Source organism: Gopherus flavomarginatus, chromosome 14 (assembly GCF_025201925.1).
Source record: "Gopherus flavomarginatus isolate rGopFla2 chromosome 14, rGopFla2.mat.asm, whole genome shotgun sequence".
NCBI classification, from domain to species: domain Eukaryota; kingdom Metazoa; phylum Chordata; order Testudines; family Testudinidae; genus Gopherus; species Gopherus flavomarginatus.
In genome coordinates this window covers 28,787,542-28,814,866 of record NC_066630.1, presented here as the reverse complement: position 1 = coordinate 28,814,866, position 27,325 = coordinate 28,787,542, and the positions used below count along the sequence as shown (strand labels likewise).

Genomic DNA, 27,325 nt, shown 5'->3' with positions numbered 1-27,325 from the left:
TGCCTGCCGCCCTCGCGGCACCGGTAGAGCGCCCCTTGCGGCTTGCCACCCCAAGCACGCACTTGGTGTGCTGGGGCCTGGAGACGCCCCTGGTAGTGTAGCATCACTCCTGGGGACCGGTCTGACCAAGGCTGCCCCAGCTAAAGGGGGATCTGTACTGTGGAAGGAAGCCATGCAAGTGTAGTAAAGGCTCTGAGGGGTATTGCAATTCCTGGGGAAGCTCAGCTGGTCTCATGGCAGCAGTATGGTGCACTTACTCCCTTCTCCCTCCTTAGTCTGCTAGGGCCTCCACTTCTCCTTCATGGATCCTTGGACTTGCAAGGAGTCCTCTCTCATTTCCAGGGGACAGATTCCTTCTGAGGCAACAGCTGACTCCCCGCTTTCTACACTGTGGGGGGGAGACCCCACAGAGACAAGGGATCCTCCTCATATAGATCCAAAACACCCAATCTGACCTATGATGCTGCTGCTGCTATTTATAGATACTTAGTATGTACACACTGCACCTCCACCATAGAGGTAAATCATATTGATACATAGCAGAGATGGGCATGAGCTGCAAAGTCTGGATCCAAAGTTTTGAGTTTATTTGGAACCAGGGTTTGGTTCTGGCTCATATTTGATCTTTATTGGGCACAGTGAAAACAGTCACTGTGCTGCATATCAGCATATTAAGATTTTTTTCTATCTTTAATTTTATAACATTTGTATTTCCAAAGATTATTTTGCCAATACTGTATTTCTAAACTGAAATTAGTACAACCTTTGAGATGTGTGCCAATACTACAAGCACAGAACAATGCATTCTCTGTAGTGATACGTGACTCCTTTAAACAGATATAATTCCAGTACTGGCATACATGTGTATAATTCTTCCAGATTAAATTCTGGCTGTTTCTAGACATTACAGTTAACACCTTGATTGATGTTAAGAGTATGACAGTAAGGAAATTAAAATAAGAAGAAATGCAAAGGATATTCTACCAAATTACAACATTCTTTTTTGTATTATTGGTTTTCCATGTTGTTCAGTGGATCTGTAATCATTGTGTCCCATCAGCCAATAACAGTTTCTGTCTTTGGTTATCTGGTATTTACACCTTTGTTGTATAATCTCCTTGAAGAACCAGGATTACCTCTGATTACAGGTGCATTAAGGAACAGTATACCTCAAATGCCATATTCACTTAGTTTAGCGAGGCAGTGAGCTGTTTGCCCAGCATGTGAATATCAGTGAACAAACTCCTGCAGGCTTCCATGAACAGGGCAGGCAACACCAGCTCCAGGATTTTGTTGCTGTCGGCAAATTATTTAACATAGGCCCTTTACAATGCACAGTCACTAGCACAGCAAAGTGTTACTGAACATTTTGCAGCCCCAGGCAGCTGCCTGTTCTGTCTGCATGATGCTGGTAGTGCTGGGACTCATGAATGTAGGCTTACTCATCTCTCACCCGTTAGGCTCATGTCCATGTCACTTTTTTAACCAGAGCACACTCAGACCTGGTACGACTCTAGAGTAATTCATTATAATTGGGGCAAAGGAGCTGCAGTCCTGGAAGTCCTGTGAGAAGCAGCACTGGGTGAAATTGGATTTTACTCTAAAAATGTGGAGGGCTGAAAAGCAAGGGTGGAAACAGAATCTGCAATTTAGAAAAAACAAGATCGGTTATTTTATTTTATTATGGAATTAAACATAGGATTTCGTCGTGGATGCAAGGGGGTAAAAAGGAACCAAATTCATCCTTGGTATAACTCCATTGACTTCAGTAGAGTTATAATAAGAATAGATTCTAAAACTGTCACTTTAAAATATGATTGCTTTGCTTCTGCCTCAATGGCGCATAAAAATTGGAGCATCTACAACTGCTGCAGAAGCAGGGCTGAGCATATTTTAAAGACACATTAAGTTATTTTTAACCCCTTAAAACTGGTGAGATTGGAAAGGTAGTTTTGTTTAACTATTTTTAGATTAAAATGGAGATAAAGAGGCATCATGCTATCAGGCAGATTTTCTAAGCATTGATTATTGTCAGTGCTGACAACTCCATGCCATCTTGCATCTTGCATTTGAAAAGTTGACTGATCTTGCACTGCTCATACAACAGAACTCCCCTTGTAGCTATGCTTGCACAGGGTGAAATGTACCCCAGTGCACAAGACCTTTGCTCCACTTAAGTACTACATTAACCCCATGCTTTCCGCACAGGACTGAATTTCATCAATGAAGAGTTTAGGCTTGGTCTGTTGTATTGCAGACCCCCTCAGGGCAAGAAATAGTCCTTTTAGGTGTTTGCAACTAATTATGCATGATATTCAACAAATTACAACTAAATGTAGCATTAGCATTGGGGTTTATGTAAACATTTTTTTTACCTGTATTATATATGACCTGTAAGAACTGTGTATGTATTGGCCTAGGCTACCATCCTTACTGGGGTGACCAGACAGCGAATGTCAAAAAGCGGGACAGAGGGTAGGGGAGTAATAGGAGCCTATATAAGAAAAAGACCCAAAAATCGGGACTGTCCCTATAAAATTGGGACATCTGGTCACCCTAATCCTTACTCACCGACAACATTGGAATGATGTCCATTGACTTCAATTGGTTTTGGATGACACCTTTAATTTGTATTCATGCCATACTTCCACTGGGATCATTGGGCCCACAAATATTGGTTAGGACTGAGCCCAAATGATCCTAATGAATCTATGGGAAGTTTGGGAGAGCCAGTTAGACCTAACAAAACTATTGTATTACTGAGGGCCAAATTCTGCTCTGACTTTTGCACCCTGAAATCCTATTAATTTCATTTTAGGCAGAATTTGGTTCTAAATGTAAGTAGGACAAAGACACCAATGAAAAGTGAGAAAAAGAAATAATTCAGCTTGGGAAACACCTGCTGCAGCTATACCTGCCACATAGGGAATGTAAAGGGGTAGAGGCCACTTTTTCAGTTTGAGTCATGGGGTGAAGGTGAATTTCATTCTCTTCTTGCAGATTTCCATGCACAAAGTCTGATATGAAGGGAAGGGAGACTTTCACCTCCTAGACAGTAACTGATTTCTTATTTTTACAGAGCAGCCATTCTCAGATTTGCCTGTGGGTCACTATTGGCCTGTGTAGCACTTGCTGGTGGTCCACAGAGAGTTGTCTTGTCACATGGTGCTGTCCCTCTTCTTTGTTTCCAGCTGCTGAATTGCTTTAAAGGACAGCTACGAATGCAGTCAGTACTGTCTTAATTTTGTTTTCCAAGTGGGCAAGTGCTGTAGTTGTTACATGGATGTCACATGTTCATGAGTGGAAGGGAAGGGGATCTGCAAAATTCTGAAAGGGAGAGCAGGTGGGTGCGCAAGAAAATCTCCCTATTATACTGGGGCCCACACATAAGAAGAGAATCCCTGTTACAACAGAAAATACTCTTGTCAAATAGTAAGGAAACATATATTTACATACAACAGGCCTAATTTTATTCTCAGACACACCAAATCAATTCCATTGGCAGGGCTGGGTTGAATTGAGTGCAGAGTTTGGACCATGAAGAATGTACTTAGTCAATAATAGAATGTAAAGCATTATTCACAGTATATTAATTTTATTGAAACCAAACTCTGCAATACCAACTTCTTGTATTCATACAAATAGTGTCATAGCTATCACATTGTAAACATCACACATAAAGTTAGTGCACCTTAATATTAGGCAAATGAAGTTTATGTAATGAAAAGTACTTGTACCGTATTCGGTGAAACTTTAGAAAATTGTGTTAGGAAAATGAGTTAGGTTGTCAGGTTTATTTAATGAGGCATGAAATTTGGGACTAACTCAAACAACATTTCCCCCTGAGGTCTGAGACACTTTTAGTCTGTAATAATTTATTATTCATCACACTAAAGTAAGCCATCAAAATATAGGTAGAAAACTCACAGTGTTGGTAAATATGAATTGACAGGGTGATTCTGGAAAGAACAGCAATCAGTCTGTGACAATGGGTCTAACCCCGTGCTCGATGATTACCTTGTAGTTGTAGGAACTCATGTAAGTTATGAGGCAATTGTAATGAAATTTTGGCCTTGTGTTTTTATTTGGACAAGACTAGAGAAACCTTGCAGAATTGTAAGTCTGTAAGAAAGATAAGCAAATCCTGAAGGAGAAACCAAATAAAAAGAACAATAGATTTTCTTCTTACTAATGCCAGATTCAATTTCACCATCTATCTCTTTCTGTATTTTTTTCTTTTTTAATGGCTGCCATAGGCTTATTTTCTACTCTTTTAAATAATCCTTTATATGCTATTAAATAATTATGATAATTAAGGGATATTTTAAAAATCCAAACTAAAGCTCTCGCTGTTAGATGGCTAGGTTCAACGCAATCTGAAAAGATATGTTCCCTCACATGAAGGCACTGTTCTCAAAGAAGAATGCCAGGGATGCCCTACTTAGCTAATGGCCACCTCATGAACTGATATCAGGATTTATTTAAAGCTATTTTCTTGATGTGTACCTATTTGCATCATGCTTTTTTATTCCATACAAAGTTACTTTTGTGGTGTGGTACAGCCCATGAAAGTGGAATATGTCTTTGACTCCCAATGTGGGATTTCACCAGTTTATATGAGGTTGGAGAACTATGTGTCATTTCATTTCTAAACTTCTATGTTTCTGCTGGAGGTACACTGTGGCTTTATGTGGCTTTGATACACAAATTAAACTGGGCTAGAAGGGGATGTGGCTTGTGAAAAAAAATCCCCTTTGGCATCAAAGATAATTCTCAGTTCCCTATAGATTCCCTACTAATTTTGTCCATACTAGCAGTTTTGACCACTGAATTCCAAGGTATTTCAGTGATTTTGGGACCTTTATAGCCTACCTGAAATATGCTTTAATTCATTGTTACTAATCTAAGTAGCATTTTATTGTTAATGTAGAACATACTATATAAAAGAATACAATTGTGCCCTTGCAATAAATCAATTATAATGTCAAACTAAAGGAATTGACTAAAAAAAGAATTTATTACATGGCAAAAAAATTCCAGGTTTATTCTTAACACAGAAAGTAAGACATCATATCACACAAAGATATTATATCTAGGATAATAGGATAGGATTTATGGTGGGTATAGTTTTGCCAGAACTCTTTTGCATACAATAAATGTACAGAGAAACAAAAGAAATATGCATGAAACTCCTGCAATGTTTCTTTTTCTTCCCCCACCTCCCTCTTAGGGACTGAACATACAAAAACCTCCTTTCTGCAGTTGTACTGAACATTGCTACTAGTTTCATTCCTTTATCTATGCATTTTATTTTTCTCAGCTTTCAACCGTCTTGCCTGGAAAAACACTTCCCCTAGTCTCTTTACTAGCTCACTACTTTCATCTAGCCTGTTTACTTAGTTATTAATATATCTAAATTGGCAGTGTCCTTCAGGGGCATTTTTGATAAATTTGAAACAAATATATTTAAAGATTTGCATTGTAATAAAGCAGCTGAAAGAATAGATTAAAAAGATGGGGGGGGAGGAAGGATCTGATTGATTGAGGGATTGATTTTATTACTTTTCCCATAGGTGGGGAGTGATAGCTGTAAATCTCTTGATAATCATTTCAGAAGCACCTTCATCAATAAACTCAAAAGGGATGGCTAAGTGTAAAATTTTGCTGGCCACAGGGTCAAACAAAAGGCAGCAAATGTGCAAAGAAAGAATTGAATTAAATATTTCCACCTTGGCTGGTTATGGGGCATTAGTCATTTTCATCTCTTATCTTCGCAAAAATAAACAAACAAAGAAAAATCCCTTCACTTTGGTGCTCTTACATTTGTTTTTGTTTTGGGTTGGGTTTTTTCCCCCCTCTCTCTCTCGCCTTTCGCTCAACCCGTATTGCTTACGATTCAATTATCTAGCTAAAAGCTCGCGCTTGTGAGCAATGATCAATTATTAGTTGTCAGTAATAATGGAGAAGGATTCCATTCTGGCCCTTCTTCTTTTTCTTAAGGAATGATCATTAGAAAATAAATCAAAAAAGGGGGGGAGGGGGAAAGGTTGTTGACAGCCTTGTCCACAAAAGTAGTCCTACCACCTAAACCCACCCAGTCACAAGGGTTGAAATGCGCGTATTGAATAGCGGAATTCCAGGCTATTGATAATAAAACAATTCCAGATAGCAGTTCCTAGCTACTCCTGGATAGCTGCGCCCCAGGACTGGCTCAAAAGTTTATTATATATCGGAGCACAAAGCCAATTTCCCATCTGACAGCAGCATCTGGAAGCCCCTAATTACCCACATTTCTAAAATACATGTGAGCAGCGTTAGCTGTGGGACGGCTTGGTATTAGCAGTTTAGGGGGCACATGCAGCAATATTTAAAATCTGGTTTGCACGGTATCTTTTCTCCATAAACAGAAAACAAGCCTTGCTACGTAAAAGCGGGGATTTTTGCCATCTGAAAACGTGAATGAATGAATTACCCGGTGACGGTGTTTCCCTGAAAGTGTTTTAACTTTAGGGCAGAGACAATGTTGCCACAGGTTAAAGGTTGATTGTTCGGGGTTAGCTCTGCGAAGAGACCGACCTGTATCTAAGTAAATTCCGCTTTACAAGCTGCGCCGGTGGTGCAAATTTGCAGAAAATATGAAATCAATTGGATTTTCTCCCAGATCGTTATTAACGATGCATTATAAGTATATGGGTATTGTGTAGCTTTTAACCCCTGAGTGCTAAGGTTGTTATGTCTGATCGCAAACCTTAATAACAATAATCCAGTCTAGTGTGCTGCATCTCATTGAAATCGTCTCTCACCCGAATGAACTGCAAATTATCCGCTGTTTACAATCTCCCTTCAGTGCTCATCTCAATGAACTGGAAATCGATCCCCAGCACCGCTGTTTTCCAACCAAGGGCTTATTTGCATGGAAAAACACGATGGGTCCCACCACCCCAATTTTTTTAAAAATAACCTAAGAAAGATCTCGAAGATGTGTGGGTGCCGGGGAGGAAGGGGTCATCTGGACCTGGAGAGTGGGGAAACCAGCAAAAACAAAATCACAGTATTTCGTGAACCCTCACAACTTCTGTTCGCGGCAATGACATTTAATTGATGTGTTGCTATCAACAACAATAAAGACCAATTCTTCTCTCCCTGCAAACACCACTCTGCCCCCCCCATCTCCAGCCCCCAACAAAGAGGAAGAAAACAAACAACAAATAATCAAATGACCCTAAATTAAACACTAAGCGTCTGTTTTTACAATGACGAGGGGGCAAAGAAACGAAAAAAAAAGTTATTAAACTTTCTCTCTCCAAATTAGTCTTTCTCCAAACCGTTGTTGTTTTTTTTAATTGCAGGCTCACAACGGGCACTTAGAGGCGCCAAATGCATAGCGCTATGGGAAAGTGATTTAAAGCAATCCAATTTAATCAACAAATATATCCTGAAATTGTAAATGCGAATCATTTTCAGACAGTAACTAGATTTAAAGACGTGGGGAGCTAATCGAGTGATTGATATAATTCTAACTGCAGACATTCTTGTGAATAGGGCTTATGTAGGTGTTATATGCATATACGTGTATCAGTATGTATACATATATCATGTAAGTATATATCCGGTGTATTTCCCAGTGTGTGAGGGTAAGGAGGCTGACACCTACCACTGAATATATCCATCTCTGCCGAAAGATCTCTTTAAATATTCAGTGAAAAATAATGGCATCTGAAATACCACCTATAGCAACATTATTATCTTCATTCTTCAACATCAGCCCGACTGACAGCTTCGTTTGTCTTTTTATCAAAATCTACTGTACCAAATACTGCGGGGAGAGGAAAGAGAGAGAGGGGGAGAAAAGCCCACCCTATATAGAAAAGAAAAGCACATTCAGTGTCCGGTTTGCTAAAGCTGACTAAATATTTGGCTGGCACTTGGGGGGAGGAGAGGGGTTACTGATGTTTTTTCACCCACCTTGGTAAACATTTTAAAGTCTAGTTCGTTTAATAATAGGGAGAAGAAAATCCGAGTGAGTCGGTTCCTCGATTGGAGAGAGAGATTCTCGCTCTCTAGGTTTCACCGGCTTATTTGAAATTGAAATGAGTTGTATCTGATCAGCCTCTTGCTTTTACAGAGTTTGTTAATATTGATACCGGGGGAAAGAAGTCGTTTCAATCACAGAGTAAATAATCCAGAGGGGAGGGGGGGAGGAGGGTGCTGTGAATGGCCCAGAAACAGAAACTGACTACAGCAGCAGCACGCTTGCTTGTCTTCAGACCAAGATAACCCTGCACACCAACTTTTCGTATATAGTACGGAGGAATTTGACGTGCAGAGGAACGAGGAATACAAAGGGCTCCATAGCTACCCATAAACCAAACATAATCTGCCCGTGCCGTGCTGTATGTGCATTTGTGTGGGTGCAATGTACCAATCCTGGGGCTGGAGAGAACCTTCCTAACTTTGGGAGGGAACTTTGTCTTCCGCGATTACGAAATTGGTTGACGATGTATTCTTGCTGCCCGAGCTCCATTTGAGCGGTTCGGGCAGGATGTATTCAATTGCTGCACGTCTAGCAGACACCACGTATGTGGTTAATCTATTGTTACACATAGCAGTGTGTGTGTGCGCGACTGTACACGTGCAGCTAAAGAGGCAGAGACACCTATGTGTCCACACACGGGGGTGTGGGGAGAGAGGTCCATTCTTAAACGTGTTGACCCACACGAAGAGCTGCTCTGTCATAAACTCAGTTCTGACTCCCGTGGCCGGAGTTAGAAGTTTCCCAGCACAGCTGCCTGCCCAGAGCCCATCGCGCTGGCCTGCGTGTCTGGCCACACAGGGAAAGAGACGAGGCACCGACCTCCCGGGGCTCAGGCGGGGAGGCTGAGCGGGCGGTGTGGAGCAGAGGGGGCGCTTGGCATAGCTGCGGGGCCCGCGAGCTCAGGCTGCAGGCGGCTGCCCGGGACCTGGGGCTGGAAGCCCAGCGCGGCTCAGCCTCGGACTCTCGAGCAGAAAACGAAAGTCAGGAGCGATTTCGCTTTGCGCTGGGGGGGGGCGTCACTCCGAATTCACACCCCCTCCCGCCGACTACCCCGGGCAGAGCGGAGCAGCCGTGCGCCAGCCTAGGAACGTGTACAGCCGCCCGGTGCCCTCCGGGCTCCGCCCCCCGTGCCCCGGACTCCACCGGGCAGATGAGTCGGCGGGTTTCCGCCGCCAGCCTTCTCCGGCCGCCTTCTCCCGCAGATTGACGTCGGCCTCAGCCAACCGGCGGCGCCGCCGCCAGGGGCGGAGCCTCCCCCTCCCCGGCCGGGCTCGTGACGTAGCCGGGCACAAACTTTGCTGTAATTGTCCTGGGAAACGTGTGAGGTTGCGAGCCGCCCGTCGGCCGCTGAACCGACCCGCTCCCACCCCCGCCCGCTGTGCCCCCCGGGCCCGGGGGGAGGCTGGACGGTGCATCTGCGATGGGTGCAGAGGTTACAACAAGACACAAAACTTGCCCGCCGGCGGAGCGGGGATGGGACGGTCCCAGGCAGAGGCGGTGGCGCTGCCTGAGCGCGGGGCAGGGTAGTCGGGAAAAGCCCGGCCTCTCACCCCCACCCGGCCCCGGTGGGTGTCCCCGCTGCACGGGCAGAGCCAGAGCATTTCCCCGCAGCTGGGCGATCTGCTCCCGGGGGTCCTTTCTCGCTCTGCATTTGCTGCTTTCGGGGAACGACCAGTTCTGATTATTCACCGCTCCCCGGGCGCTCAGAGAAGAGAGAATTTCATTTGCTTCTTGGCCCCCTTTTGTAACGAGAAAACCCCCCACAACAACCCAGGAGCTCGGGACAGCAGCGAGCTGGGGGCAGGCACATTCCTATAGTAACAGGGATGGCGTGAAACAGTCCCAGCTGGTTGCTAAGAGGGTTAAACTGTATCCAAACAGCTTTGGGGAAATCCAGCCCCCTTTCTTGCCACATGGATCGACTCATTGGGTGGGAGCTGCAGAGAGACAAGGGTCTCCAGCAAATCAGCGCCTAATTGATTAAGGCGAGCGGGTTTGAATAGAGCTGGCCATGTGCCAATCGCCTTTCAAAGAGCCCCTCTATGATTAATCGCAATGCATTATTGATAATCATAATTATAGCAGGACACATGCGCGGTACGGCGTGGCTTGGGGAGGGGGGAGGCTCGATTTCCGTAATTTTGAGAAGATTTTTTTTTAGTAATTTTTTATTCTGCCCCAGCTGATGTTTGAGCCAGCATGTCGCGGAGGAAGCAGGCGAAGCCTCAGCATTTCCAGTCCGACCCCGAGCTGGCCTTGTTATCCCAGCGAAATGGTGAGTTCTTCCCATCTCTCTCTCGCACACATTTTAACACAAACACGCACCCGCAAAATAGATCAACTTACCTTAGCGACAGCTAGAAACTGCACCGGGAAAGGGAAGAGAGCGCTGGAGCTGCTGGAGTTTTTTGGTGGTAGTGGTTTTTTTTTTTTGTTTTAAATATTACTATTTTGGCCCTTGTTGAGGATGGATTTGTATTATTTTATTAACCTTCTGTTTGTTGCATTTGTGTGTGTCTCCCTCCCCCCTTTTTTTTGTTGATGATCTGGCAGTCTGACCCCAGAAGAGATGGATTTCTCCCCCACACCCCCTCTGTAGTCCTCACCCCAGAGGCTGGTGAGGAGCGGGACAAAAGTCAGGTTTGGGTTAGGGTGTGTGCTTTCTAAGGATGCATCGACCCGACCGCACTTACTCTCTGCGCCCACTCCCCATAAAAAAGGAAAAAGCCCCTTTCCTACTTTTTTTCTGCCTGCCCCCTTTCCCCCCTGGAGTCCCGCTATGGCTGGGAAACCTGCGCTGCCAGGCAGCCGTCGCCTCCGGAGCATTTGAACCCCCACTTTTAAAGGGGGGAGAAAGTTTGCGTGCTGGAGATGAAAGTCTTTCTCGCCGCACTGACGCGCTGGCTGACTCCCTCCCTGCCCCTGGTAACTTTTCTCGCTCTTTGCTCTGGCCGCCTGGCATCTGCGGGATCCGGGCTCGCAGCGGCTCCGGCGAGGGCGGCTTTGCGGCTGGCTTTAGTTGTGGGGGGGCTGTTTGTTTCCTTTCTTCCTTTGGGGCTTTTTTGGGTGTGAAGCCGGTAAAGGAGGAACCAGGGTGGCTTGCTCTGTAGCTGGCTTTGGAGAGCCTGTGATTATTATTTTTAAAGGGGGTCCGGAAGCCCTGCGTTGGTGCAGGAAAAGGGAGTTTTCTTGAAGGGGGGTGCTTGTACCTGTGTCTGCTTGGACTTTAAAAACCGGCAGAGTAGGGGGAGGGGTAGTTGTGGGACGAGGGCAAGTGGTGCGGGGGAAATCCAAGTGAGAAAGTGGGCGATTGGGGAGTGCCTGGCTGATCAGTGAGGCTCGGGGGCCAGGGGTGAAGGTGGCAGAGGGTCTCCGCGTCCTGTCTCCCAAAGGCAGGCCCGCTCTCCTGCCCTGCCCCGGCACAGCGCACCTCGAGGTGGCGGATGCCTTAGCTTCACAACCAGCTGCGAGGGAGCCCGAGTAAGGATGAGCTGCCGGTGAGCACGGGAGGGGAATCCTGCCCCCCCGTTTGGTCCCCCCTGGATCTTCGCCCCGGCCGGGCAGTTCTGCGCCTGCCGACCAGCGGGACCCACACCTTGGGGCAGATTTTGAAATGGGAGGAGGGGCGGGGGATAAACAGGCCATTCAGGAAGTTACATGAAAACTGTTACCGGGTGTCCGTTCAAGAGGCTGGCTGCAGATGTGGATAATATAGATTGGGAGGAAGGACGAGATGGAAAGTTGGGGGGGGGGGTGTCTTTCATTTCTGCAGGGCACTTCCTGAGATTCTAGAAATTGTGGCAGTTTTTGGTGGGTAGGAGAGTGTGGCTGAGATCTCAGCCCAAATCTCTCTTTGGAGGGGCCATCTCCAGAGCTATTGCCTCTGTCCTGGGGGGTAATGCGGTGCTCAGGGCAAATCGGATGGGGATGAAGAGAGTTGGCCCTGAATAAATAACTCGTTTCCTTTTCCTTCGCCTGGCCGGGGCTGGGCACGGTGGCACTCATCAGCCCCGAGACGAGGCAGCACCTTTGGCTTCCCCAGCTAACTTCCAGAGCCGCTTGGTGTGCTGGGCTCCTTTTCTTCTCCGAGAAAAGCTCTGACTCGTCCCCCTTTTCAAACCCTCCACGCTCCTAAAGCGAACACATTGCTGGCTGCGGAGGGACTTGGCCAGAAGCTGACGTGCCAGTGTGCGATGTGAGTCATGGAGAGGAGCCCGGAGCTGGTCTCCCTCAGCCCCCTTAACCCCCTGCATTAGTCATTAAAGCAGCAGCCAGGAAACAACCCTCTTCTCCCACCCTCCCCACCCCCCTTCAGCACCATGCTTATCAGGGTCGCCACTGAGGTAGGTTTGGGGACATGGGAGCTGTGATCTCTGAACTGTCTTCATTCATTTTTCCATTTATCAGCCCCCACCCTTTCCCTTCCCTCCCCCCAAGTTGCACGGAAGCTGCTGAGGAGTTTCGGAACAAATGTAACCTAAGATACCAAGATCTGCAGAGTAAATCGGGTCTCCCTGGGAAAGCTGGAAGGATGTTATGGTAGCTTTGTTATCATTTAGTTGTTTTTTTTTTTTAAATATTGAGACACCTTTCTTTGCATCATTATTATCATAATAAATAAATAGCACTCATTTCTTGTACCGTTTAAAAGTTTCTGAAGTATTTTGGTTTCTGGAAGGAAACGTTTTTTATTTTATTTTATTTATTTTGGGGGTGGGTGGTGGTAAATTTTCATGTGTGTGGATGCATTGCTATTTTGCCACCGGGTTCAATCAATTAATTTAATTTCACTTTAAGACACTTATTTTAACTTTAAATGTTTTTTTCCTTCAGCTTTGAAATTTCAAGCATGAGTTGGGGAAAGCTTACGTTTTATTTATCCTTTCACCAGTGCCCTAAAAAGAGTTCTGAACTTTACAAAGTAAGCAAAGAGGAAAAGCATAGATGGAAGTTAACTTATCTTGCTGGAGAATCAAAGGGCTATTTTTCACATCTTCGGTTTGTTTAATCGCATCTCTTGACAAAGTCTTTATTTTTTTTAAATTTTTGCTAAAGGACACTGATAAAAGCACCTTTAAGTATCTTAATAAAATCGCGCCTGCACTCTCAAACTCCTTTTTTTTTCTTTCCTGTTTTTAGTCTTTTGATCTGATTTTTCACATGTTTTCAGATGCAAGACACTGGGGGTGTGAGAAAGGAATGTTAACTGAGAAGCTTTCTTGCCTGTTGCTAAATGATGTACTTAAAATAGTTGGATTTCACCTAAAATGATGACATTAGATAATCTTTCATTTGGTTTTCCTGGCTAGTAACTTAAGTTAACTAAGTAAATAATTAAGGCTTTTTTTGTACTTTTTTTTTTTTTTTTTAACGTTGGTTCTCTAGAAAAAGCAGTTGATTATTAGAAACCCTGTTAGGAGCTTTTCCCCTCCTTTCAGCAGTAATGGTTTTAGGTTATGACTGTTTTACATGCTTGGACAATAAGTTCTGACTACATTGCCTAGAGGGTATGTTTTGTAATAGTGTTACAGGATTTAGAATGCTGTTGCAATATTAGTGTAAAACTAACCCTATAGAAGTGAATTAAAGGAATGCTTTATGCATGTGAGAAGTTCTTAAATTTATAGTAGATACATTTGAGATAGGTGCGAAACATTTTTTTCATGATATGCCTCAAAATTGCAAAAAAACAAAACAAACAAAAATCCCTCATTCTTATTTTTTTGATGAAGTGAATTCAGGTTTGTTAGCTCAGTTACAATTTCAGAAATCAGACAGGTTTGGCATCACTGCTACTTTAACAACACTTGCAATAATGTGAAATGAAGTAATACTTAAGAATAAATGAAAAATCATGTTTCTGTCAAAAATTTCTTGTATCTGTTTTGAGTTCTAGTTTAGGAAACTCTGACATGTATTCACAGTTAAGGGTCAATAGAAAATAGTTTGAAAAGAAACTTCATCCATGTCTTACGACATTTTTTTTTTTTTTAAGAACACTTTCTTTCAAAGTTTAGGGTCAATGCAGTACATCTTTACTCTGAAGATTTAATATTTCAAATGTATTTTTGGTGCAGTCATTGAATAAGGAAGCTTGGCTTCATTATATTCTGTGAATGTGCACGCAGAATACCTTTGTACGGGCATAAACAGGACAGAAATCGGACTAATAGAAGCGACTTTTGACATAAATTATATTCAACAAGTAACTAATTACTGGTGGAAAATGTACAAAAGGCAGTTGGATTATTTCTTTTTGTTAATAACTGAGATTGTGTGATTTTCTTATTACATTTTGAGCTTATTTTTTCTTTTCTTTTTTTCTTTTTTTGGTTGGGGGTTGGTTTGTGTTTTTTGTTTTTGTTTTTTGGAGGGCTTTTAGATTATAGGAGCTTCCTGGCCTAATCATACAACAGAATATTATTTTGAAGCATAGCTTTTCAAGGCAAAGGTTCTATCAGAAGAGCAATGCAGCTAGCATTTGCTGCAGATATAATACTTGCTTCTCTTCCATATAGATGAATCAGTTCATCTGATGTTAGTAAATCATAGAATTTCATTATTCACTGTAGCATTAGATGGTTCCCAGAATGACGCGTGGGCCCAGGCAGCTATTAAAAACTACTGTTATTTTGTTGTTTATTTAATAACACTTGCAAGACCGAATGCTTGGAAGGAGTACATGTTTAGTCAGGCTTCTTTTAGCTTATTATATCATCTGTGAGATAACTGTATTTGATCAGTCTTGATTACAATTTATATATATTTCTTACATTTTTTTGCAAGGCAGTGCACTAGATGTCGTGGGCCTTATCAGATATTGCTTATGCTGATGTAAGTCAGAAGTAGTTCTGCTGAAGTCAGTGGGGTTAAACTGGCATGTTGCGTGGGTTTCCCTTCACACTCACTCTTTCTCTCCAACTCTCCCAGATTTATTTTGCTTATCATGCGTCTAATATAACATGTGGTGATAAGTCATTACTAGGTGTCCACAGGCTGTGCTTTTCATATATTTAACCATCTTCAAGTTTTCTGTGCTAGTCAGTTTTAACCATATGTGGAAACAGTCATTTTTACTGAAGCAATCTTATTAGGGGAAAAATACAGTTAAGCTTATTGAAATTGTTAGTAAAAAGCAAAACAGACATTCGCTGATGAAGAAAGCACTGATTGCTGTTTTTTTTCCTAACCGTTTAAGATGCATGACACTTTATATCCCGTAAAATCTTCTTTAAGAATTAAAAATTGGAATATACAAGTGAAGTAGTTGCTACATGAGCATATAGTCAAGAAAGTTTGTATGACTGGTGCTAGGAGTTACTTAAGTGTTAGCTGTTTTAACCTTTGCTAGCTTCCTTCCATTGAAAGGTGACAGGGTTCAGATCACAATATGTACTTCAGTATCTTGCCAGTGACCCCCGAATTGAGTCTTACTGGTCGCATAGCAGGAAGTTAGTAGTTTATTTTAGCTTTGCCTTATCAGCTTTGCTGCTTTTGCTAACCCTATTCCCCTGTCCCCTTAGATGCCAGACCCCCGAAGAGGAGATTGACAGGTAGTTCCCATAGCTCCGTTTTACCCTCCAAATAACAGAGATTTAGTTTCTTGTCCTTTTGCCAATGTTTATGTAGCCAAAGTTTAGATATAACCTTAAGGAGCCTTTCTTTTACGTGTCACTGGAACAGTGAAACTACACTCAACTTTTTGAAGAAACTATTGCAACTGGAACCCCATCTAGTGTTCATTTTGATTCATCTGTAGGGAAGACATTTTTTAATTGTGTTCATTAGATAGATTTGTTCCTAGTTTTAAAATAGCTTGGTAATCTTTTTTGGTTGGTTTTTGATTATTAAATTGTAGATTCCTCGTTTGAATGAATTTAATATATGAAAAAATAGTTTTAGCAAATTACGAGTTATAACACAGAAAAGTTAAGAAACTGAATTGAATGTGAATACTCCCCCCCCCCCCAATATATTATAACTTGTTTTCTTCAGAATAACATCTTGCCATTTTAAATTTCCCACTTAGTAGATCAGTTAAGGGGGCAGTTAATTAAAATATTTTTATTCACCAGGGACACTTTAAACAATTCATGCAAACTGGGATTTCGATTACATTTCTGAGTTGCTTAACTGAGAGGTTTAGCTAAAAGTTTATAGACACAGAAGCATGTCCATTATTATAATGGAAATTTCGGTGAGCAATCATTTTGAAAACATAAATACACTTACAGTTCAAAACCTTCTAAATATTTTAAGTCCTTGTTCAGTCATCTCACTAAGCAAAGCAGATTCTTTTTTTCATTTTACAAGTTTGAGGATTATGGAGTGTTTGGTTCTCATTCTAGAATATGCATCTCAAGTGGTTCAAAATTCCCAAGTTTGAAATGAGTAATGTTTGAGCACTAAAAATTTTTCACGATCCTTAAGAAACCTGTAAACTGAAAAACCAACATCTGACAAGGAACAATCCATAGTGTCATTAATGTCATTTTAAAAGGTTGTGGACTTTTTTTCATAATTACTGCTGTTTGAATTTTCTATATAGCTACCCACGGCAGATTTAATTTTACTGTTAATTCTTTACAGGATACATAAAAGCAAGATGGAAGATTTCTTCACCATGATAGGCACAACAAAGAAACTTCATTTAGTCAGGTCACCAATTACTATTACTTAGAACAGATCATTCAAGGAAATAGTTAGAAAGCTAACAGATGTGATTAGAATACAGTAGAGATTAAATATACAGTAGAAAGCACGCTGTATGTCTTACTATCGGTTTTACAAAATCTACTTTTCAAGATCTGTCATTTTAAACCTCAATTATTACTTAATAGTGCCACTCCCCTCTCCCACCCTCCCCCGTAGAAGTATAATCTACAGGTAGCTGTAAAATTAAGATCTATTTTAATATAGAGAAGCCTAATCGTTGCATTTAAGAAAACAAAAATTAAACCCAGTGAATGCAATTCATGAACAAATATCAAGATGAAAAATGTTACAAAAATCTAAGCCCTCAATATTATTTTTGCTTGATCTATGGATGTAGTTTATTGTTGTTCTTATATGACAGATGTCTTAACTTCTGCAGTATTCACGTGCTTAAACTATTTAAAAATATAAATATATACACAGACTTTATTTCATGTTTTAATATGTATTGTATTGTGCTAGAACACTAGTCAATTTCTGGTATGGAAAAGCAGCAGTTAGATATGTGTACAAAATCACCTTTCTTTGTAAAGCAAGAATATCACATACTTTGCAACTAAAAAAAATAACTAAAGAACTAAAATATTCTTTAATCTCCATACAGAAGTGCTAAATATTTGAAGCAAATTCTTGTAATGTGTTTGATTGTCAGTTTTCTGATTTCCCTTGCTAGTTATTTAGTTCTGAATCTGCCATTATTTATCTAAGCACAGCTGACCAAGCAAAACTGTGTTTTAAAGTGGCTTTATGTTTTGATAAATGTGATCTGGTTGAAAAGTGTTTTCCACTGAATGCAGAGCTTAATAGAACATGCTGACATAATAGTTTTAATGCATTTTGTTGAAAATGTGTGAACAAACAGAATAGCTTTTGTTCCTTCATAATTGGCTGTAAAAGTAGATGGAAACATAACCATTACATATGGAAATGGCAAAGAGAAAGAAATAACATTTCTGTTGAATATATTAGGAATTGCATTTCCTAGTTTAAAATAAGCTTCTGAAATGGATGCATCATTTGAGATAGGTTGTCAAAATAAAAAGCCTTAAGTGGAATGTTTGTCATATTATTTTTATCTGGAGTTAAATAGCACAATGACTAAAGAAAAGTACACAACTTTAATAAATTTCATTTAATATTTTCCTTCATTTTTGAACACTGTACAATATTTCTAAAAGTACATAAAATGTGTATTGGAATCCAACACATTAGTATGAGTAAACTTTAACTTAAAAACTGAATCATAATTGTTGCTTTCTTCTCATACCTTATAGCTTGTTAATACTGATGTGTGTATATATAAACCTATTTTCACACCTACATTTAACTTTTTTGAGATATGCATCAGTAAAAGATCTATAAAATATGGAACCAACTAGTTAATTAAACAAAATATCAGTTGCAACTGATATCCTTCAATTTTTGGGTGTTCATGCTAAGCTCTACATCACAGTATATACAATATACACTTGGGTAAAGCGTGAGAGGGAACAAAATCTTGAAAAATATAATGTTGATAATCTGCATCACATCTCATTTTGTTTGTGTTATAAAAGAAATGGCTCTTTATTTTCAAATTCTCATTTGTTAAGACAAATCATTAGTTTGTTTCTCAACTTTTTACAGGAACTTTTATTTTAGTTTTCTTTGAGATTTAATTTGGAAGTAATGGAAACCGCCTATTATCTGATTTAGTACTGGAGAGAAACATGCAGGGAGGTAATCCTTGAATTAAACAGGTTTTTTTTTCCACAGCCTTCCAAGATGACCACACACCATTTGTACAACAGAAGTTGGTGTCCTCATGCTGAGCAAACAATAGGGAGCCATCCTGTCTTTGAATAGGATCAGCTAGTTTAGAGTCAGAGATTTTTTAATGTTTAATTTACAAATGGATCCCAGTGATAAGAAATGTGAGCAACTAGTGGAAACAAACATGAAATGAAAGGATTTTGTAATGAGAGGTTCACTACAATCTGTTAAACAATTGACAACAGTTAAGAGCAAATAGTTTTTAAATGCATTCAGACAAGTAAAATTGCATAGAATTATCAAACTTAAAACCAAGACTTATTGCTTATTGTATGTGAACATTTCCTTTTAACTGATCATCTTTCTTGATGTTTATTCAGAAATGTAAAACTTATGCACAGTTTATAGATTTGAGGTCAGATCCTTATCTCAGTTTGGCTGGTGTAAATCCGCAGTATTTCCTTTGTGTTAATGGAGCTACTCCAGATTTACACTAGCATTACTGAGCTCTGAATCTATCCCACAAAGAGTTCTTTTGCTGAAGAATAGCAGATTTATCGTTCATCAGTCTTAAAATCAAATATGAGTCAAAGCATAATAAATGAGTTTAGAAAAAATACTTTATTTGTGAAATATGAATGTTTCTCCTTTTTATTGGGGATTTTTCCTTTTTATTCAGCTCGAAGTCTCCAGTTACAGTGGAATTAGCTTTCACATCAAAAGTTAATCTTTGCTATATAATCAAAGTTAGCTTAGGTCTTATGTGGAAACTCAAGCGATATTTTTTTTTTTGAGTTGTCAGTCTGTAGCTTAGTGATATGCACTTTTTTCTTGTCAACAAATGATTGGGACCTTGAGTGACTACAAATTAGTTTAATGACAGGGACAACTGTCACAGATATCTTTGAATCTGTTGAAAATGAACAAGGTTGACAGGAACTTGAGAGTCTAATGGGTCCTTCAAATGGTTGATTTGCGCTCAGTGGACAACTAGACAATAAGCAGTATGAAATATTGGAAATCAATACTTTGCTATGGAATTTCATTATGCCCCAATGTCTTCAGTTCATAGTATTTTATATTTTGATGGATTATCTGAAGGAAATGATCATCTAAAACATAGGGATTAATACAACACCCATGTGCAGTCTTAACAATGAGTCATGAGCAATATTTAGAAAGCACTAATATTGATCTCTTCTCACGTACAATCTTTGCGTGTTGTAGTCTGAGAGTTAAAAACAGTAGATTTAAAATAAAAATGTCCTAGAGAAATTTCTGAGTTTCTGCTCAGTTTCTAATCCATCATCTTTTGATGTTTTAGGACACACAGAAAAGGGTCACGCAAATCGAACCACTAAGAACAAGGATGCCCATGTCTGTGGCAGGTGCTGTGCTGAGTTCTTTGAATTATCAGATCTCCTGCAACACAAGAAGAACTGTACTAAAAATCAATTAGTTTTAATTGTGAATGAAAATCCAGCTTCTCCTTCTGAAACCTTCCCTCCTCGTTCCCCTTCTGATAATCCTGATGAACAGATGAATGACACAGTTAATAACACAGATCAAGTAGACTGCAGTGACCTTTCAGAGCATAACAAACTTGACAAGGAAGAATCCATGGATGTGGAGGCTTCCAGCATTAACAATAGCAGTAGCAGTTCCAAGAACGTCAACAATAGTATTACAAGCAGTAACAGCTCCACAATGGGTACCTCAGCTATAACAACCTCTCTACCTCAAATAGGGGATCTGACAGCATTAGGCAACTTTTCAGTGATAAATAGCAATGTCATCATAGAAAACCTTCAAAGTACGAAAGTGGCAGTAGCACAGTTCTCACAGGAAGCGAGATGTAATGGTGCGTCAAATAATAAGCTTGCTGTACCTGCCCTAATGGAGCAACTGTTGGCTTTACAGCAACAGCAGATCCACCAGTTGCAACTGATTGAACAAATTCGTCACCAAATATTATTGTTGGCTTCCCAAAACACAGACGTGTCAACATCTTCTAGCCCTTCTCAAGGTACTTTACGAACATCTGCCAACCCCTTGTCCACACTGAGTTCCCATTTATCCCAGCAGCTGGCTGCGGCAGCTGGATTAGCACAAAGCCTTGCTAGTCAATCTGCCAGCATCAGTGGTTTGAAACAACTACCCAGTATACAGCTACCTCAGAGCAACTCTGGCAATACTATAATTCCATCCAGTAGTGGCTCTTCTCCAAATATTAACATACTGGCAGCAGCAGTTACAACACCATCCTCGGAACAAGTGGCTTCAAATGTTGGTAGCTCACAGCTCAGCAACCCACCAGTATCAGCATCATCTTCACCAGCTTTTGCAATAAGCAGTTTATTAAGTCCTGCATCTAATCCACTTCTACCTCAACCCGCCCCTAATAACTCAGTTTTTTCCAACCCCTTGTCCAATCTTGGAACACCTGCAGAGGATTTAAACTCCTTGACTGCCTTGGCACAGCAAAGAAAAAGCAAGCCACCAAATGTAACTGCTTTTGAAGCAAAAAGTACTTCTGATGAGGCATTCTTTAAACATAAATGCAGGTTCTGTGCGAAAGTCTTTGGGAGTGACAGTGCCTTGCAGATTCACTTACGTTCTCACACTGGCGAGAGGCCCTTCAAATGCAACATATGTGGAAACAGATTCTCCACAAAGGGAAACTTAAAAGTCCACTTTCAGCGTCATAAAGAAAAATACCCTCATATTCAAATGAATCCATACCCAGTGCCAGAACATTTGGACAATATTCCTACAAGCACAGGTATTCCTTACGGGATGTCTATCCCACCAGAGAAACCTGTAACCAGCTGGCTAGACAGCAAACCAATTTTGTCTACTTTGACTACTTCTGTTGGCCTGCCACTCCCCCCAACAATTCCAAGCTTGACACCATTTATCAAAACTGAGGAGCCTCAACCTATTCCCATTAGCCATCATTTGGCTAGCCCTCCAGGTTCTGTCAAAAGCGACTCGGGAGTAGCTGATCCTGCTGTAAAAAATTCAGATGAGGCAGACGTCAGTGCTTTGCCTACCACAAATGGCAAAACAGAAGAAAACACTCACACCTCAAACTCCTTCACTAATATTAACAGCTCTGTGAGCTCACCGGCAGCAGACTCCAGCTCCAACAGCATTGTCCCTTTTACAAATCCACTGATGCCTCTAATGTCGGAGCAATTTAAGGCAAAGTTTCCATTTGGAGGGCTACTAGATTCAACGTCGGCATCAGAAACATCAAAATTGCAGCAACTGGTAGAAAATATTGACAAAAAGGCAACCGATCCTAATGAGTGTATTATTTGCCATCGAATTCTCAGTTGCCAGAGTGCATTAAAAATGCATTATCGCACACATACTGGTGAAAGGCCATTTAAATGTAAAATTTGTGGTCGTGCTTTCACTACTAAAGGAAATTTAAAGACTCATTACAGTGTTCATCGTGCCATGCCCCCGCTGAAAGTACAACATTCATGCCCGATCTGCCAGAAAAAGTTCACCAATGCTGTCGTGCTACAGCAGCATATCCGAATGCATATGGGAGGACAGATTCCCAATACGCCTGTCACAGAAAACTATCCAGAGTCAATGGAATCTGACACAGGATCTTTTGATGAGAAGAATTTTGATGATCTAGACAACTTCTCAGATGAGAACATGGAAGATTGTCCTGACAGCAGCGTGCCAGATACACCTAAATCTGTTGATGCGTCCCAAGACAGCTTATCTTCTTCCCCTCTGCCACTGGAAATGTCAAGTATTGCTGCTTTAGAAAAACAAATGAAGATGATCAATGCAGGACTTGCTGAACAACTTCAAGCTAGCTTAAAATCAGTTGAAAATGGGTCAGTGGAGGGGGATGTTATGACAAATGATTCATCATCTATTGGTGGTGATATGGAAAGCCAAAGTGCTGGAAGTCCTGCTATCTCAGAGTCTACCTCTTCTATGCAGGCCTTGTCCCCATCCAACAGCACTAATGATTACCACAAATCACCAAGTATTGAAGAGAAACAGCTAAGAGCTTTACCAAGTGAGTTTGCCAATGGTTTGTCTCCAACTCCTGCTAATGGTGGTGCTTTGGACTTGACCTCTAGTAACACAGATAAAATAATTAAAGAAGAATCTTTGAGTATGCTCTTTCCTTTCAGAGATAGAGGTAAATTTAAAAACACAGCGTGTGACATTTGTGGCAAAACGTTTGCTTGTCAGAGTGCCTTGGACATTCATTACAGAAGTCATACCAAAGAGAGACCATTTATTTGCACAGTTTGCAATCGTGGCTTTTCCACAAAGGGTAATTTGAAGCAGCATATGTTGACACATCAAATGCGAGATCTGCCATCACAGCTTTTTGAGCCCAATTCCAATATTGGCCCTAATCAGAACTCTTCAGTTATACCTGCTAATTCATTGTCATCTCTCATAAAAACTGAGGTTAATGGCTTTCTGCACGGCTCTCCTCAGGATAGCAAAGACACACCGCCTGGTCTTGTTCCTCTGGGGCCTTTGCCATCTTCTGCCACATCACCAGTTCTGCTTCCAACTCTACCCCGAAGAACTCCCAAACAGCACTACTGCAACACATGTGGGAAAACATTTTCATCTTCTAGTGCTTTGCAGATTCATGAAAGGACACACACTGGCGAAAAGCCTTTTGCCTGCACTATATGTGGAAGAGCTTTCACGACAAAAGGCAATCTTAAGGTACTTTCCTTCTTGCTGTTCTTATGCTGTTGTGGGGTTTTTTTGTTTGTTTACATTTACATCTGCAGTGTTGTAAACAGTGCTCCTTTTAGATATCTGGGGTATGAAAAATGGTAGATTGTCACATGCTCGGCGCCTGGCATTTTTGAACGGGATTGAAGAGTTTAATGCAGCAAGATATTTCTGGTTTGATAAAATGCACCAAACTCGCTATGTAGCCTATGAAACAGGATAGCCGGATGTTGCTAAAGGGTGTTTAATTAAGATATGCATGAAGTGGACTGCGTATATTACTTATTAAGCACTGCATCTTAAATATACTATTTTCATAACTCACGCACAACAGACTTGTTTCTAACTAATAATTATTGAACTAATAAGCATTATTTTATTTGATTGTATAACTAACATTTCCTACTGATCTGTCGAAAAAGCAAATATACTTAAGTTCTAGAACACTAGTTGAGCACTTTACTGTGTACATGTTTCTGTTGACAGAGTATTTCTCTAGAGATTTCTGCCAGTAATGTGAGATGAATAATTACTTTCAGGCCATGCTGTCTATACACAAGGCTCTCCGATGAGCAATCAATAAAGGATACTTTCTTCCTGTCTGAAAAGGACATTTTATAGGGTAAAGAGTGTCAAATACAATACTTACCATTGCAATGAAAGTGGACATAGCTACTTTCAGGATCAAAATTGTTAGCTGCAATTGACTGGATAACATAAGGCTGCTATAAACTAAATATATGTAATGAAAAAGAGTAATAAGCAATGAATAAGCATATTTTCAGCAGGAAAAATATGGGCATAATGCTGGTACCTAGGTCAGATGAATCTTATTTGTTACTGATCTGAACTGGAATATTACATCCTTTACCTTTAGTGGTATTCTTTACATAAATAATAATAGACACATGGACTGCCTTCTTTGTTTTGTGGTAAGGTATATTTGATCAGTCAGAATGAATTCCACTGCTAACCACCTTCCTTCCCCCACCCACTCCCTTCTTGCAGGTTCACATGGGCACTCACATGTGGAACAGCACTCCTGCGAGACGAGGCAGACGACTTTCGGTGGATGGTCCCATGACATTTCTAGGAGGCAATCCTGTAAAATTCTCAGAAATGTTTCAGAAAGATTTGGCTGCAAGGTCAGGAAACGGAGACCCTTCCAGCTTCTGGAATCAGTATGCAGCTGCACTCTCCAATGGCTTGGCTATGAAGACCAATGAGATCTCAGTCATTCAGAATGGTGGCATCCCTCCAATTCCTGGAAGCCTGGGCAACGGTGGCAGTTCACCTATTAGTGGGTTGACTGGAAGCCTGGAGAAGCTCCAGAATTCTGAACCTAATGCACCTCTAGCTGGTCTGGAGAAAATGGCAAGCAATGAAAATGGGACAAACTTCCGTTTTACACGTTTTGTGGAAGACAACAAAGAAATTGTAACCAATTAGAATAAACCTTATCAATAACATTCCTGCAAATAGTGCAACCTAGGGTTGCTTTTTACAAATCTACAAACAACAACATTATAAAGACATTATTTTGTACCATGTTCTACTTCTAGAGTTCTAAGAGAGCTTATTTATTAGTGATATAACCTTGCTTTGCAAACAAATGCAAGCATTAACTTTGGTCTCCTGTATTTTGAACTAAATACTAATCGACTAGAGTGCTGTAAACATGCTGTAACATTTATGGCAGTTGCAAGTCTGTTCTGCTAGGTGATCTTTTTCTGGCATTAACTTATTTTCTATATCCAGTTTAACATGAACTCTGGTATTGATGCACCACCTCAGTGGTGCATTAGATCTCTAATAAAAGTCCTGTATATAAATGTATACTTTGATCTCGCTGGAAATTTTATCAGCAACACATTGTTTAATTTTCCAAACAGAATTAAGAAAAGGACTGAAAGCTGAGAATATGACTGAACAGTGTGGGTCCTTTACAAGCTCAGTTTTTGATTTTTATTATAAAATTAAAACTGCTTTAATTTTTGTAGATTTAACATTTTTCATTTTGAACTGTTGTTTGTATTGTGCTTTTTACTTGAGTCGTCTTCAATGTTCATAAGTTTCTGTACAGTAATAAGCACGCAGATTATTAGAGAAGATACAAAAGTGTTGTTTTGGTAGTTGAAACTGAGACGTAACATTTTGCCTTGTAGGTATATTCATTATAGAAAATGTGCTGGACTTTCACAATGCTGCTAAGTATAGCATCTTGAACAACCTTCCATGGACAAATGTAGATGCTCCTGTATATAGAATAAGAAATATCACTTTCATTAAAATGTACATAATGTTCCTTGCAAGACCAAGCCCTGCTTCTTGACCAAGGGAACAAGGATAGTGTTTGTTTATTTTGTATTAGATATGTGGGGGGAAAAACACAACTTTGGACTGTTACATGCACTTTCTTGGAAAGTTGAAAGGAAAAGAGGTCCAGTTTCTTTAACATTTAATACTAACAACAGAGATACTGTAATTTTACTTGAGTAATCAAATACATTTTTGCAACAGATAAAATGTCTCTGTGTTTTTAAAGTGTATTTGTATTTAATAATGTCTCTGAATGTATTATTTAACCTTACCCCTGGGTATTAGAGGACTATCCAGGTATGTATATGTGTGTATCTATATGTATGTGTGGTATACATATGTTTATTGCATATTAATGGTTAATATATATTTGCATCTCCACTAAGAGTGGGAACCTTGTCCTTTAACTATTCAGTGATATCACACCTCCAATTTGATGATTGGGAGTAATTTTAGTATTCTTCATCTCTTTATAAAAAATGCTGCTAACAATGGCCTTATCGAGACTAGGTAAGTTTCCTTTGAAGGAAATTTTATATTGGATTTAAGGCTTCACTTGGTTCAAATGTTTTAGATTTGATGTTTACTTTACTTTATTCTGTGAGACTGTATGATTGTGGCATGTTTATCCTGCTTTGTCTGAGTTAAGATGTCCACTAAAAACCTTCATATATTATATGGGGGTAGGGAGGAGGAATCAGTATGGCCTTTCTCCCTACTGGTTTGATCTATCATTCCTTATGCACCCACAACTATCATTGACTTTAATGGGAGTTTTGGGACGCAAGATTGGGTCCACAATTTGTGCCTGTGAGAGGGTTTTTTGATTAACTTCTTTAATTTGAAGCAAAACAATCATTTTGGCAGTTTTTAAATTATACAATTTTAAAACAAATGACAATTTCTAGTTTTATGTATATTGTGTATTTTTGCACACTGATAATTCAAATATTTTTATTTTTTTACATGTCATTTTGACAAAGAATTTAGACCCTTGTAGTCTAATTAATTACTTCTGTTATCTAGAGTTGGAGGTAGGGGAGAATGTACAGTTTAATGCTGAGACTTAACCTGAAAATTATCTCCTGTGCAGTAACTATTTTTCATAGGGAATTTTCATTTTCATTTCAATGATTATACATCCTAAATACACTATAAACACTAATGCCTTTAGAAAAAATGTATGTCTTTTACTGTTCGATTTATGTACCAGATGAGTGTCACATAAAATGCAGATTTGTTAACGTGTAAATGTACACTAGAGATAGTGTGTATCTAAAATTGAGTCATTTTAGCCTCAAAGACAAATTAAACAGACTAATGATTTAATTAATGACATTAAATATGAATTACCTTTTTAGAATACCTTTTACTTTTGTGTCACTAAGTGGCAGAAACAAGGTTTTAGCAGACTTTTTTTTTTTCTTTTTTCTTCTTTTTTTACTTTAAATGTGGGTTGTTGTGGTTTTGTTTTGTTTTGTGGGTGGTTTTGTTGGTTCATCTTAGAACTTAACCTGTTCAGGTTCATTGGAGCTTTCCCTGTGACTTTCTGTGGAGGCAGTATTAAGCCATGTAAAACTCAGCCCTACATTAAAAATATTATTAAATTAGGGGTTGTACTGCCCTGCAGAGAGAGAACTATTAAGGCACTGTTAATGCCTTTGACATCCTGGGGCTGAAAAAGGTCAGTTCTCTGCTGTGGTAACTGCTCAAAAGAATTTGGCCCTATACTGTACTTGCAAACATGGCTATGGGAAGAGCTATGCA

General features: G+C 40.3%; 1 protein-coding gene across 2 annotated transcripts in view; it reads left to right on the top strand.

Moving 5' to 3' along the window:
* SALL1 (spalt like transcription factor 1) overlaps nt 1-26,858 on the top strand; it is a 122,377-nt gene extending 95,519 nt beyond the window's left edge. Inside the window, exons 1-4 of one of the 2 annotated variants that reach the window (XM_050922514.1) lie at nt 9,409-9,600; nt 10,218-10,310; nt 19,827-23,227; nt 24,248-26,858. In XM_050922514.1, the coding sequence (XP_050778471.1) occupies nt 10,235-10,310; nt 19,827-23,227; nt 24,248-24,688 (3,918 nt within the window). In that variant the 5' untranslated portion in view covers nt 9,409-9,600; nt 10,218-10,234 and the 3' untranslated portion in view covers nt 24,689-26,858. Of the gene's footprint in view, nt 1-9,408; nt 9,601-10,217; nt 10,311-19,826; nt 23,228-24,247 lie in introns of those variants that run through there. The other variant, XM_050922515.1, reaches the window with a different exon arrangement.
* The last annotated feature ends 467 nt before the right edge of the window (nt 26,859-27,325 follow it).